This window comes from Myxocyprinus asiaticus, chromosome 1 (assembly GCF_019703515.2).
Source record: "Myxocyprinus asiaticus isolate MX2 ecotype Aquarium Trade chromosome 1, UBuf_Myxa_2, whole genome shotgun sequence".
Lineage (NCBI taxonomy): Eukaryota > Metazoa > Chordata > Actinopteri > Cypriniformes > Catostomidae > Myxocyprinus > Myxocyprinus asiaticus.
Window position 1 is genome coordinate 67,133,242 of NC_059344.1, and position 13,422 is coordinate 67,146,663.

Consider the following 13,422-nt stretch of genomic DNA (forward strand, 5'->3'; position numbering starts at 1 on the left):
CAGCAGAGGTTGTACTTCCTTCGCCAGCTGAGGAAATTCAACCTGCCACAGGTGCTGCTGATACAGTTCTATTCAGCAGTCATTGAGTCTGTCCTCTGCACTTCAATAACTGTCTGGTTTGGTTCAGCTATGAAATCAGACATCAGAAGACTACAAAGGACAGTTCGGACTGCTGAGAGGATTATTGGTTGCCCCCTGTCCCCCCCTTCAAGAACTATAAACTTCCAGAGTGAGGAAAAAGGCTGGAAAAATCACTCTGGACCCCACTCACCCTGCCCACTACCTTTTTGAACTGTTGCCTTCTGGCCGACGCTTCAGAGCTCTGAGCACCAGAACCGTCAGGCACAGGAACAGTTTTTTCCCTCAGTCTATCCATCTCATGAACAGTTAAATTGCCCCATTGAGCAATAACTATGTGCAATACACAGTTTAGTCTTTCTTATATTTATCCAACACATCCAACCTCTTCTGCCATTTCATTCCTCTTGAAAAAAAACAACAACAAAAAACAATTGCACTGTACATAACAGATTTGTATTTACACTGTACATAACAGATTGTATTAGATTTGCACTACCCATGTGTATGTCTGTACGTATGTGTATAATTATTTTTTATTTTTTATTATTATCAATGTCTTGCTGCTGTTTTTGTATTGTTTTTGTATGGTTGTACACTGGAGGCTCCTGTCACCAAGACAAATTCCTTGTATGTGTAAGCATACTTGGCAATAAAGCTCATTCTGATTCTGATTCTGATTCTGAACATCTTCAAATAATGCCTTAAATTCAAATAATCTTTATTTATTTACTTGACAAGTCATCAAACATGCCTCTACAAGTGATAAAACATATGTGTAGTGGGGCAGAAACTCACATACATGCAAATTCGCGGTTTTCAGATTAAACTGGAACTGAGTGACACAACTGACCCAGAAAACGTCCTGGTTACTTTCGTAACCTCCGTTCCCTGATGGAGGGGACGAGACATTGTGTTGATGTAGTGACACTAGGGGTCACTCTTAGGAGCCCGAAACACCTCTGATCTTTGAAAAAAGGCCAATGGGAATTGGCGAGTGGTATTTGCATACCACTCCCCCGAACATACGAATCAAATCAAATCAAAATCAAATCACTTTTATTGTCACACAACCATATACACAAGTGCAATAGTGTGTGAAATTCTTGGGTGAGGTTCCGAGCAACATAGTAGTCATGACAGTGATGAGACATATACCAATTTACAATAAACATCAGATTTACACAACACAATTTAAAATCTAATATACACATACATTTACATTTATGCATTTGGAAGACATTTTTATCCAAAGCGACTTACAGTGCACTTATTACAGGGACAATCCCCCTGGAGCAACCTGGAGTTAAGTGCCTTGCTCAAGGACAAAATGGTAATGGCTGTGGGGCTTGAACCAGCAACCTAATGATTACCAGTTATGTGCTTTAGCCCACTACACCACACCATTCCACATGTAATCATGTGTAACATAATTACACATAACACAATATACAAATAATAACATACAATGAACATTATACAATACACACAATATAGAATACACATTATACAATAAAAATAGTATATATTGTATATATAAAATGTACAGTAGGTTGTATTGTACTGTATTGACATTCAGGCTGTCGGTTGATAGTAAGTTGCCAGCGTGTTGTTAAGAGAAAATATAATTTATGACAGTCCGGTGTGAGATATAAGAGTAATAAAGTGCAGTGCTGATGTATTTTGATCATGAGAGATCAAGAGTTCAAAAGTCTGATTGCTTGGGGAAAGAAGCTGACATGTAGTCGGCTGGTGCGGGTCCTGATGCTGCGATACTGCCTGCCTGATGGTAGCAGTAAAGAACAGCCCATGGCCTGGATGGCTGGAGTCTCTGATGATCCTCCGAGCTTTTTTCACACACCGCCTTGTATATATTTCCTGGAGGGAGGGAAGCTCACCTCCGATGATGTGTCTGGCAGTTCGTACCACCCTTTGCAAGGCTTTGCGGTTGTGGGCGGTGCTATTGCCATACCAGGTGGAGATGCAGCCAGTCAGGATGCTCTCTACAGTGCTGGCGTAGAACCGTGTGAGGATGTGGCGGTTCATTCCAAACTTCCTCAGCCATCTCAGGAAGAAGAGGCGCTGATGAGGCTTCTTCACAATGGCCTCAGTGTGGATGGGCCATGTGAGTTCCTCAGTGATGTGGACACCCAGGAACTTGAAGCTGCTGACTCTCTCCACTTGTGCTCCATTGATGGTGATGGGGCTGTGTATTGCCACACAGTCATGTGTGTACAGGGAATACAGGAGTGGGCTGAGAACACAGCCCTGCGGGGCTCCAGTGTTGAAGGTCAGTGATGAGGAGATGTTGCTGCCCATTCTAACCACCTGGTGTCTGCTTGACAGGAAGTCCAGGATCCAGCTGCACAGTGAGCTGTTTAAGCCAAGAGCCCAGAGTTTATCATCAAGCTTGGAGGGCAGTATGGTGTTGAATGCTGAGCTGCAGTCTACAAACAACATTCTCACATAAGTGTTCTTTTTTCCAGGTGGGACAGAGCAGTGTGTATTGTAGATGCAATGGCATCATCAGTGGAGCGGTTGTTGTGGTAAGCAAACTGCAATGAGTCCAGTGATGGAGGCAGCACAGAGCAGATGTAATCTCTGATTAGTCTCTCAAAGCATTTGCTGATGATGGGGGTCAGAGCTACAGGACGCCAGTCATTTAAGCAAGTGATTTTGGATTGCTTTGGAACAGGCACAATGGTGGACATTTTAAAGCATGTGGGGACTACAGACAAAGAGAGGAAAAGGTTGAAAATGTCCGTAAAAACACCAGCCAATTGGTTCGTGCACGCTCTGATGACGCGGCCCGGAATGCCATCTGGACCAGTGGCTTTGCGGATATTCACCCGTCGGAAGGATCAGGCTACATCCGCTACAGAGACGGAGAGTGAACTAACCTCTGTAGCTTCGGCCGCGAGAGCTCTCTCCATGAGGTCGGTGTTATTTCCCTCGAAACGAGCATAAAAAGTATTTAGCTCATCCGGGAGAGAGGCAGCGGTGTTCACGGAGGAGTTTTTATTCCCTTTAATGTCCGTGATGATGTTAATTCCCTGCTAAATGCTTCTAGAGTTGGTGGTGTTAAACTGTCCTTCAATCTTGTTCCCGTACTGACATTTTGCTGTTCTGATATAATGTTCTGGGCATAACTGGCTTGTTTATGCTCCTCCGCGTTCCCGGAATTAAAAGTGGAGGTCCGCGCATCATGTGCCGTGCGAACATTGCTATTAATCCAAGGTTTCTGGTTTGGGTAGATCCGTATTGTTTTGCTCGGAACAACGTCCTCTACGCACTTTCTGATGAAACACGTTACACTATCAGCGTAAAGCTCGATGTCGTCATCAGAGGTGGACCGGAACATCTCCCAGTCTGCGTGAAACAGTCTTGTAGCGTAGAGTCTGATTGGACCGACCAGCACTGGATCGTTCTGAGGGTGGGTGCTTCCTGTTTCAGTTTCTGCCTGTAAGCGGACAGAAGCAGAATGGAAGTGTGGTCCGATTTGCCAAATGGTGGGCAGGGGAGGGATTTGCAGCCATCCCGGAAGGGAGAGTAGCAATGGTCCAAAACCTAGTCTCCTCGTGTGTTACAACTAATGTGTTGGTGGTATTTTGGTGCGACTGATTTGAGATTGGCTTTGTTAAAGTCCCCGGTCACAATGAACACGGCCTCAGGGTGCACGGTTTCCTGCTTGTTTATAATCCCATACAGTTCCTTGAGTGCCCGGTCTGTGTCGGCTTGTGGCAGGATGTACACAGCAGTGATAATGACCGCTGTGAATTCCCTTGGTAGCCAGAATGGTCATACGGGTATAAAAGGAGCTGGAATGCAACCACTCATGCATGTTTTGTGCTGAGGAGCCGAGACAAGGTCCCGGCCATTTCAGCAGCGTTGTGGCAGGAGGGACACAACGTCTCATTCCCTCCATCAGGGAACGGAGGTTACAAAAGTAACCAGGACATTCCCTGTCTGTCACTCACTCGACATTGTGTCGATATAGTGACACTAGGGGTCCCTATACGAAACGCCACAACTAGCTGAACTATGTTACTTGAACTGGCATTGCAAGACGGGCAGACCACTGTGTGCCTCGTAGCCAGCACACCAGGCCAACATGTAACCTCCCCCAACGCTGTTATGAGCGTTGAACGGCCCTTCGGGGACAAGTTGACTGCACAAAAAATAGGGAGAGGCTAGCCCAGTCATGGCCTCTTATCCTCTTTTTTCTCTCCCCAAAAAACAGTGAAATTTGTTAAACGACTGGGGCCACCTACATCAGGGGGGGTGAGGGGGTATTTTGAGTGGAAATATATCACATGGTCTTGCCGAGCCTTGTCGGAAGTATGTCAGAGGGGCCTCTGCCCCTGAAAGACGCAGTTTACCAACAGGGAAACGATTTAGCGGAAGATATATGTCGCATGGGGTCACCTATGTGGAACCAACACATGCGGCGCACCTACCCCAGTACAGAGCTTAGTTAGCACATGTACTGAGCCGGCAGCGAGTTTCTCCGCAAACTAGTCTGCCATAGGGCTAGGAGGAAGTCATCCAGGGAACACACTTTGTGAACACTGCTGGGAGTCAACAGTGCACGTCTTCAGCTCAGGGGAGGTGAAAGGCACTATGCACAAGTTATACACCCGGCCAGCTGTCCTGGACTTACCTGTTCGTACCTTGCAAGACATGGGATGAAACCGGCTCAACCCGGAGATTGTAAAACCTCGCAAAGGTTTTGGGTGTTGCCCAGCCCGCTGTCCCGCTGTAAATGTCTGTTAGAGAGGTGCCACTGGTCAAGGCCCAGGAGGCCGCCAAACACCTGGTAGAATGGGCTCGTAGCCCTGCAGGGGGCAGCACTTCCTGAGCGTGATATGCCATTGCTATGGTGTCAATGACCCAGTGGGCGATCCTCTGCTTGGAGACAGTGCTTCCTTTCCGCTGTTCACCAAAGCAGACAAAGAGCTGCTCAGAGACTCTAAAGCTCTGCGTGCGATCCAAATAGATGCATAAAGTGTGCACCAGACACAGGGCTGAGTCTGCCTCCTCCTGGGGCAGCGCTTGCAGGTTCACCACCTGAGCCCTAAATGGGGTCATGGGAACCTTGGGCACATAGCCCGGTTGGGGACTCAGGATCACGTGAGAGTAGCCTGAACCGAACTCCAGGCACGTTTTGCTGACAGAGAACGCTTGCAGGTCTCCTACTCTCTTGATGGAAGTGAGCGCAGTCAGGAGGGCAGTCTTTAAAGAGAGTGCCTTAAGCTCAGCTGACTCCAGGGGCTCAAAGGGGGCTCCCCGTAAGACCCTGAAGAACTAAAGAGAGGTCCCATGAGGGAATGAGGTGCGGTGTGGAGGGATTCAACCTCTTGGTGCCTCTCAGGAACCTGATGATCAGGTCATGCTTCCCTAAGGCCCCTCCAACCTCTCCTGCAAGAAGGAAAGCACCGATCCGACTGCGCATCTCTGGGGGTCTTCATGTCGGGAAGAACACCACTTAGCAAACAGATGCCACATCAAGGCATACAGGTGCCTCATAGAGGGAGCCCTAGCCTGAGCGATTGTGTCACCCACTGCGGGAGGTAGGCCACTTAGGTCTTCCGCATCCTGTCCAGGAGCCAGACATGGAGATTCCAAGGTCTGGTCGCAGGTGCCAGATGGTGCCCCGTCCCTGAGAAAGGAGGTCCTGTGAGGAGCATGAGATCTGAGAACCATGTCTGGGTGGGCCAGCAGGGTGCTACTAGGATGACCTGCTCCCTGTCCTCCCTTACCTTGCACAGGGTCTGTGTAGGATCACTGGGGGAAATGCGTATTTGTGTAGTACAGGGGGCCAGCTGTGTGCCAGCGCATATATACTGAGGGGTGCCTCGATCAGGGCATATCAGAGTGGGCAGTGGGAGGATTCACGGGAAGCAAACAGGTCTACCTGTGCTCGACCGAATCGACTCCAAATCAGCTGGACCACCTGAGGGTGGAGTCTCCACTCTCCCCTTAGGGTAACCTGATGTGACAGCATGTCCGCTGTGGTGTTGAGGTCGCCCGGGATGTGAGTGGATCGTAGTGACTTGAGGCACTGCTGACTCCAGAGGAGGAGACGGCGGGCAAGTTGTGACATGCGATGGGGGTGTAGACTGCCTTGGCAGTTGATGTAAGCTACCATCACTATGCTTGCCTTGGATCAACGGCCAAAACCTCCACAAGGCGAGCAGTACTGCCAACAACTCTAGGCAGTTGATGTGCCAACGCAGCCGCGGGCCAGTCCAAGAGCCGGCGGCTGTGTGCCCGTTGTATACGCTGCCCCATCCCGTCTTGGAGGCGGCTGTTGTAACCACTACATGCCTGGAGTCCTGCTCTAGGGGAACCCCTGCCCATAGAAATGCAAGGTCGGTCCACGGGCTGAAGAGGCGGTGACAGATCGGCGTGATGGCTACATGATGTATCCCGTGGCGCCGTGCCCATCTCGGGACTCGAGTCTGAAGCCAGTGCTGAAGCATTCTCATATGCATCAACCCAAGCGGTGTGGCCGCCACTGAGGATGCCATATGCCCCAGGAGCCTCTGAAAATGTTTCAGTGGGACTGCTGCTCTCTGTCTGAATGCCTTCAGACAGTTCAGCACCGACTGTGCACGCTTGTTCGTGAGTCTCGCTGTTATCGAGACTGAGTCCAACTCCAGACCGAGAAAAGAGATGCTCTTTCCCAGTTGACCCGAAGCGCCAGTCGGCTGAGGTGCCGGAGCACGAGGTCCCTGTGTGCGCACAGCAACTCTTGAGAGTGAGCTAGGATTAAAAAATCGTCAAGATAGTTGATGCGGATGCCCACTTCTCTTAGCGGGACAAGGGCTGCCTCCGCGACCTTTGTGGAGACGCGAGGGGACAAGGACAGGCCGAAGGGGAGGACCTTGTACTGGTACGCCCGGCCCTCAAAGGTAAACCGCAGGAAGGATCTGTGTCGAGGTAGGACCGAGACATGGAAGTACGCGGCCTTTAGGTCTACCACCACGAACCAATCTAGATGTCGGACGCTCGCTAGAATGCGTTTTTGCATCAGCATCTTGAACGGGAGTCTGTGCAAAGCCCGGTTCAGTACTAGCAGGTTCAGGATTGGTTGCAACCCACCACCTTTCTTCTGTATGATGAAGTAAGGGCTATAGAACCCTTTCTTCATCTTGGCTGGAGGGACAGGCTCTATCGTGCCCTTGCACAGAAGGGTAGCGATCTCAGCACGCAAGGTAGTGGCATTCTCGCCCTTCACCGAGGTGAAGCAGACACTGCTGAACCTGGGCGGGCGCCTGGCGAACTGAATCGCATAGCCGAGTCGGACGGTCCGGGTCAGCCATCGTGACGGGTTGGAAAGCGTGAGCCACGCATCCAAACTCCGGGCAAGGGGGACCAAGGGAATGATCACATTGGACGTACCGGCGGGTGGGGCCTCACGGCGGGGTGGAGCTCGAGGTGCCACGTCAAGGGGACTCGAAGCACTTACCTGGCTCCTGCCGCCCACCATAAAATTGGTCGAGGAGGGGGAAGGAGGTATCTCTTCCCTTAGTCCACTCGAACAAACACTGTGGGCGTGTTTGTGCCACAGCTGGGCGCACAGGGGCGGGGGGTCCGCCACTGGAGTGCCATACCTGCCAAAATGGGATGGTGGACGGTGGTCGTGACGACGGCTGTGCGCAACAGATGTGTGACCCAGGAGACAAAGAAACCATTCTTTTGTCAGGATTTTGGGTGCCGCAGCCTCCTGGGCATGCGGCTACACAAGATTCTCCTCCCGGCCCTCCACCGGGGGATGGAGTGGTCTGTCGACCAGCCCCAGAGAAGTGGATCTCCTCACCCCTGGGTCACATGTCTCGGGGGCGCTTCGAAGCCTTCCTCTTGTTCTTAGCGGCCGACCGTGAGACGGGTAGAGTCTGCTTCCTGCAGAGGGATCCACGCCGGAGCCGGGCTGTGGCTGAGCCGGTGTTGTTGCTGCTGGAGGATGCCCTTGGCAACGAGCAGACAAGGTGCGGGGTCTTAAGGCAGGCTGGGGCAGAATATATTGTAAAATCTCTGTCTGCTCCTTCACCGCTGAGAACTGCTGGGCAAAGTGCTCGACGGTGTCACCAAACAGCCCAACCTGGGAAATGGGGGCGTCAAAGGTGCCTCCCACAACCTTGTCAGCTCCTCGTGGACTTCCAGGAAGAAAGGAACTGGGGCGTGGCTGTGAGCGGTGCTCACATCCTGAGGGTTCAGGGGAGAGCGGAGGGTTCCATTCTAGCCCAACGCTCGCGGCTGCCCAGGAAAGCATGTCCATCAGCCTGTGACTGGGTGACCATAACCGAGGGGGGGGGGGGAGCCCAGCTGAGGCTTCTGCGTCCGACTGGACGAGCCCGCTCTCCGATGCTGTGCTCGAGAGCTCATCACCTTCGCGGGCTCCGAACAAGAGGCTGAACTCACCCTGAGACGAGCTGGTGGACACATCCAGAAGCCCGATTGGGGCAAACGAGTACATGACCCATCCTCGAATGCTGTCTCCACGTGGGTAGTGCCCAGACACGAAAGACAGCGATCGTGACCGTCAGAAGGCGAGAGATAATGACCGCAACCAGGAATAACACACAAACGGAAAGGCATCTTTAAAAAGACATTCCGTGTGTGCTGCTCTTTTAGAGAAATATACTCCTTTTTTTTTTTTTTTTAAAAAGAATATACTCTTTCATTTCTGCTGAAGCGCCCAGGGGCGTTCTCTGCAGTGCACCAGTGCAGAGGGGGAGAAGCCGCTGAAATGCGCCGTCAGATCCAGCAGAGGTGAATGAACAGCTGTGAGATTTCAGCTCAGTGAGCATCGACTGTTCGGCTCCGTAGAGAAAATCTGAATGAGTGGTTGCATACCAGCTCCTTTTATACCCGTATGTTCGGGGGAGTGGTATCAAAATACCCCTAGCCAATTTTCATTGGCCTTTTTTCAAAGACCAGAGGTGTTTCGGGCTCCCAAGAGTGACCCCTAGCTTCACTACATCGACACAACGTCAAGTGAGTGACAGATAGGGAACATCTGTTTTCTCAATTAACCCAAAGGCTCTTCTAAGAGCCACTCATGTTCTTACTTAAAGAGTTCCTTGTGTTTTACAGAAGGTTAAAATAATAAATAAATAAATCTGTATTAATATTTTGTGTGAGTTTAATGTGTTCAGGGTTCGTTCAAGGTGCCTGAAGTACTTGAATTTGGCTTTTTCAAATTGAAGTCCTGGAAAACCCTTGAAAATAGCAGGCCGATTCTTAAGATCTCCAGTTTATTGGAACTTGTTAATCATTGTCCTGATGGTGGAAATGGGCATTTTCAATACGTTCGCTATTTTCTTATAGCCATTTTCCATTTTGTGAAGCTCATCAACATTTTGCTACACATCAGAGCTATATTCTTTAGTCTAACCCACTGTGATGGATGATTAAGGGAATTTGGCCTGTGTGTTAACTCATATTTATACCCCTCTGAAACAGGAAGTTATATCTTTGTGGTTTGATTACAATGATTAATGAAGTGTCCACTCGTGAGTCACGACTGAATGCAATGTAAATAAACCAGAGATGAAACTGTCCCAGTGTCTACAACTGTATTATATTTACAAACGGGAGATGAGCATGTTGCAACAGGGAAAACGGCAACATTAAAACACTTAAACGCCGTCCCTTTGGACTTGAGCTGAACAGCACGCGCAGCTCCTCATGAACTGGGAAAACTGTAACTCGCTCAGATACTATTACACATTAAAGTGCTAGATCAGAATCAGAATCAGAATGAGCTTTATTGCCAAGTATGCTTACACATAAAAGGAATTTGTCTTGGTGACAGGAGCTTCCAGTGTACAACCATACAAAAACAATACAAAAACAGCAGTAAGACATAGATAATAATAAAAAATAAAAAATAACAAATAATTATACACATACGTACAGACACACACATACATGCATACACATGGGTAGTGCAAATCTAATACAATCTGTTATGTACAGTGTAAATACAAATCTGTTATGTACAGTGCAAATGTACACATAGTGAAGTGCTGAGTTAATCCAAAGAATCGATTAAACGGCTGAAGTTTACTGCCAAGTGCATCCAAGTTGGCTACATTTATTTAGAATAACTGCGATCATCCATAGACAGATTGATGGGTGGGTGGATGTTTGGTTATGCTTCTATTCAGAGCTGGATATGATGACACGCGGACTGTGATAAAGGCCTATATAATGGACCACAACAGCTGTGATTGGTCCTCTTTGTAACCAGAGACTTGTGGTATGTGTCGACGCAGCGTGCAGTTACATTTTAGAAGAGATGCATGTCAGGCTATGCCGTAGGTTCGACACAGAAGTATAAATCGCTCTTAAAAGGATAGTTCACCCAAAAATGAAAATTCTCTCATAATTTGCCATCCCAGATGTGTATGACTTTATTCTGCAAAACACAAATTAAGATTTTTAGAAGAATATTTCAGCTCTGTAGTTCCAAACAATACAATTGAATGGGTGCCAACATTTTAAAGCTCCAAAAACCACACAAGTCAGCATAAAAGTAATCCATAAGACTCCAGTGTTTTAATCCATGTCTTCTGAAGTGATATTATAGGTGTGGGTGAGAAACAGATAAATATTTAAGTCATTTTTTACTATAAATTTTCCTCCCTGCTCAGTCAGTCTCCACTTTAACTTTCACATTCTCCTTCTTGTGTTTTTGGTGATTCACATACTTCATGCATATCGCCCCCTACTGGGCAGGGAGAAGAATTTCAAGAAAAAAAGGAGTTAAATATTGATCTGTTTCTCACCCACACCTATCATATCACTTCTGAAGACATGGATTAAAACACTGGAGTCTTATGGATTACTTTTATGTTGACTTTTCAAAATTTTGGCACCCATTCAATTGCACTGTATGGACCAAAAGAGCTCACCCAAGGGCACACTTAATTAATTTTAAGAAACAAGATTACACACAAATCCACATAATAAAACAAAAGTATATATTATCCTACTAATTATTTGAACAACAAAAAGTTAAATGCAATCTAGAACATGAAACTAATGTTTAAAGATCAGAATTAAGAACAGACAAACATCACAAAGCCCAGATAACAGCACATAAAAACATAAACTTATGTATTTTAAGGTTATGTAATACTGTATTTCAAATGTATTATATATATTGACAAACAAAATAAAGTAATTAAAAAAAGAATGAAACATTTATGATAAAATAAAAGTTATGTAATTTAACAGGAATGTAAAAAAAAAGTCTTCTGAACATTTTTAAAGAGATTCAGATTGAAGTTTCTTCCTCTGTTACTGCATACTGACTTTGATCTTCAACAGATGAAACTATAAAATACAAAAACAATATTATAAACATGTCATTGAACTAGACGTTCATATTGTTTCCTCTGCTGTTATTGTCTTTGTGAACAAACATTTCATCTGTTGATTATATTGATCTCTTTTACCTCTCGCTCTGTAGCATTTAAAAACCAGCACGACTGTCACGATCAGATATGGACAAACTGCCAGAAGAGAACTGAGAGTGTGTAAGACAGAAATCTGATCTGATGAATGTGAAAAAGAGACACACAAACACATGATGATTGAGAATATCTGAACAAGTGCACATGAATGAATAGAAAAGAGAGAATAAACTCTCACCTGTGACTGAGATCCAGCTCTCGGGTGACTGTCCTCTCTCTCCGTGTTTGCAGGAGTAGAAACCCTCATGTGACTTTGAGACAGTAGGGATGCTCATCTCTCCTGTCGTCTGTTTCTGGAGGAGTGATCCATCTTTATAGAAATCAGCTGTGAGGATTGAGGAGTTTGTAGATCGATGTAAACAGTGTAGAGTCAGAGTATCTCCCTCAATCACAGGATGAACAGAACTCTCCAGAATCACATCACCATCTACACAACAGAGGAAATGGACAAAGAGCTGGAAGAAGTTTAAGATATCACAGAATATTAAAATGCTTAAACTAACACATTCAGCTCTGTTTTAAGTATCATTACACTATATCTGGTGTTATATAGACTCACCATGTACTGTGATTTTAATTTGTTGACCGTTTTCTCCAGATTGAGACTGACACCAGTACACTCCAGTGTCAGATGTTTTAAGGGAGCTGATTTTACATGTAGATCCTGTAGATGAACAATCTTTCATTCTCTCACTGTCTGTGTTTCTTCTCACTGTCCATCCAGTAGAGTTATTGTGATCCTCACAGTTCAGAGAGAGAGAGTGAGATGAGAAGTGTTGACTTCTGCTGGGACTGATGATCAGAGACACTGAGGGACGTTGAGCTGAAATGAAGTTCAAACAAATACTGCAAGATAAATCCCTGTAGAAACTTATAGGTGAAAAATCTACATGAAAACTGACAAGGAGCCAGTGCAAAGACTCCAGGATAGGAGTGATCATGTTGATCAAGATCTGGTCAGGATTTCAGCTTCCGAGTTTTTAATGAAATGGAGCAAAATTGGGCATTAAGAAACCTCACCAAAAGAGCACAAGAGTATTATTAATCATGTTAAACACAAATACAAATCAGGTATTACGATAGAGTTACAAAGATAGCTTTACAAAACTGATGAGGGGAGCAGGGGTGGTTCGCAGCCGCACCGGACAGAAGCCTAAACATGGGGTAACCTCCTTGTGGTCACTGTAATGTGGTTCTCGCTCTCGGTGGGGCGAGTGGTGAGTTGTGCGTGGATGCCGTGGAGAATAGAGTGGGCCTCCACACACACTATGTCTCCGCGGTAACGCGCTCAACAAGGTACCCGCAATATGGCTCTCTTTTATAATTTTATTTGTTTTATTTTTCCATTCGGACGGGATTAGATTTCTCAGAGGACCCTTGAGTTACCCGAAAAACAGTAAGTAATTTACTCTGAAATTTGTACAGAAGTTGTGTGAGAAAAACACAAACTTGTCAAATTCAGACGGGATTAAAATCACAAAGTACGTCTGTGAAACACAAATTTCTCTGACCTCCTCAGGGAAAATGAGTCCCGTCCAAATAGGACTATTGTGAATGTTTGAGCTAAATACATCTAAACAGTGACCTAACCAAAAATATTAGAGATTATTCTTTGACTTCTAATATATAAGATAGTTCAAAAATGCATGAATTCTGATTTCTGAAAGTGTGAAAGAACTTTCTGAATGTGCCACTTCTCTGGGGATGAAAACTTGGCCCATCCATTTTTATTGTGGCCCACCAAAAAAGTAATTTCCTGGCTACACTCTTGCATCTAAAATAAACATCATGCAAAGTTGCGGTGGAACAGATACATTTGACAACTACATACAACATAATTGTAAAACATGTCTAGGAT

At 46.4% G+C, this 13,422-nt stretch overlaps 1 protein-coding gene across 1 annotated transcript in view; it reads right to left on the reverse strand.

Moving 5' to 3' along the window:
- Window positions 1–10,935: 10,935 nt before the first annotated feature.
- LOC127440298 (uncharacterized) overlaps window positions 10,936–13,422 on the reverse strand; it is a 37,123-nt gene continuing 34,636 nt past the window's right edge. The window contains exons 20-23 of the mRNA XM_051696807.1: window positions 12,124–12,387; window positions 11,743–11,991; window positions 11,547–11,654; window positions 10,936–11,424 (exon numbers count right to left, since the gene is read on the reverse strand). Coding sequence (XP_051552767.1) covers window positions 11,366–11,424; window positions 11,547–11,654; window positions 11,743–11,991; window positions 12,124–12,387 — 680 coding nt within the window. The 3' untranslated portion in view covers window positions 10,936–11,365. The remainder of the gene's footprint in view (window positions 11,425–11,546; window positions 11,655–11,742; window positions 11,992–12,123; window positions 12,388–13,422) is intronic.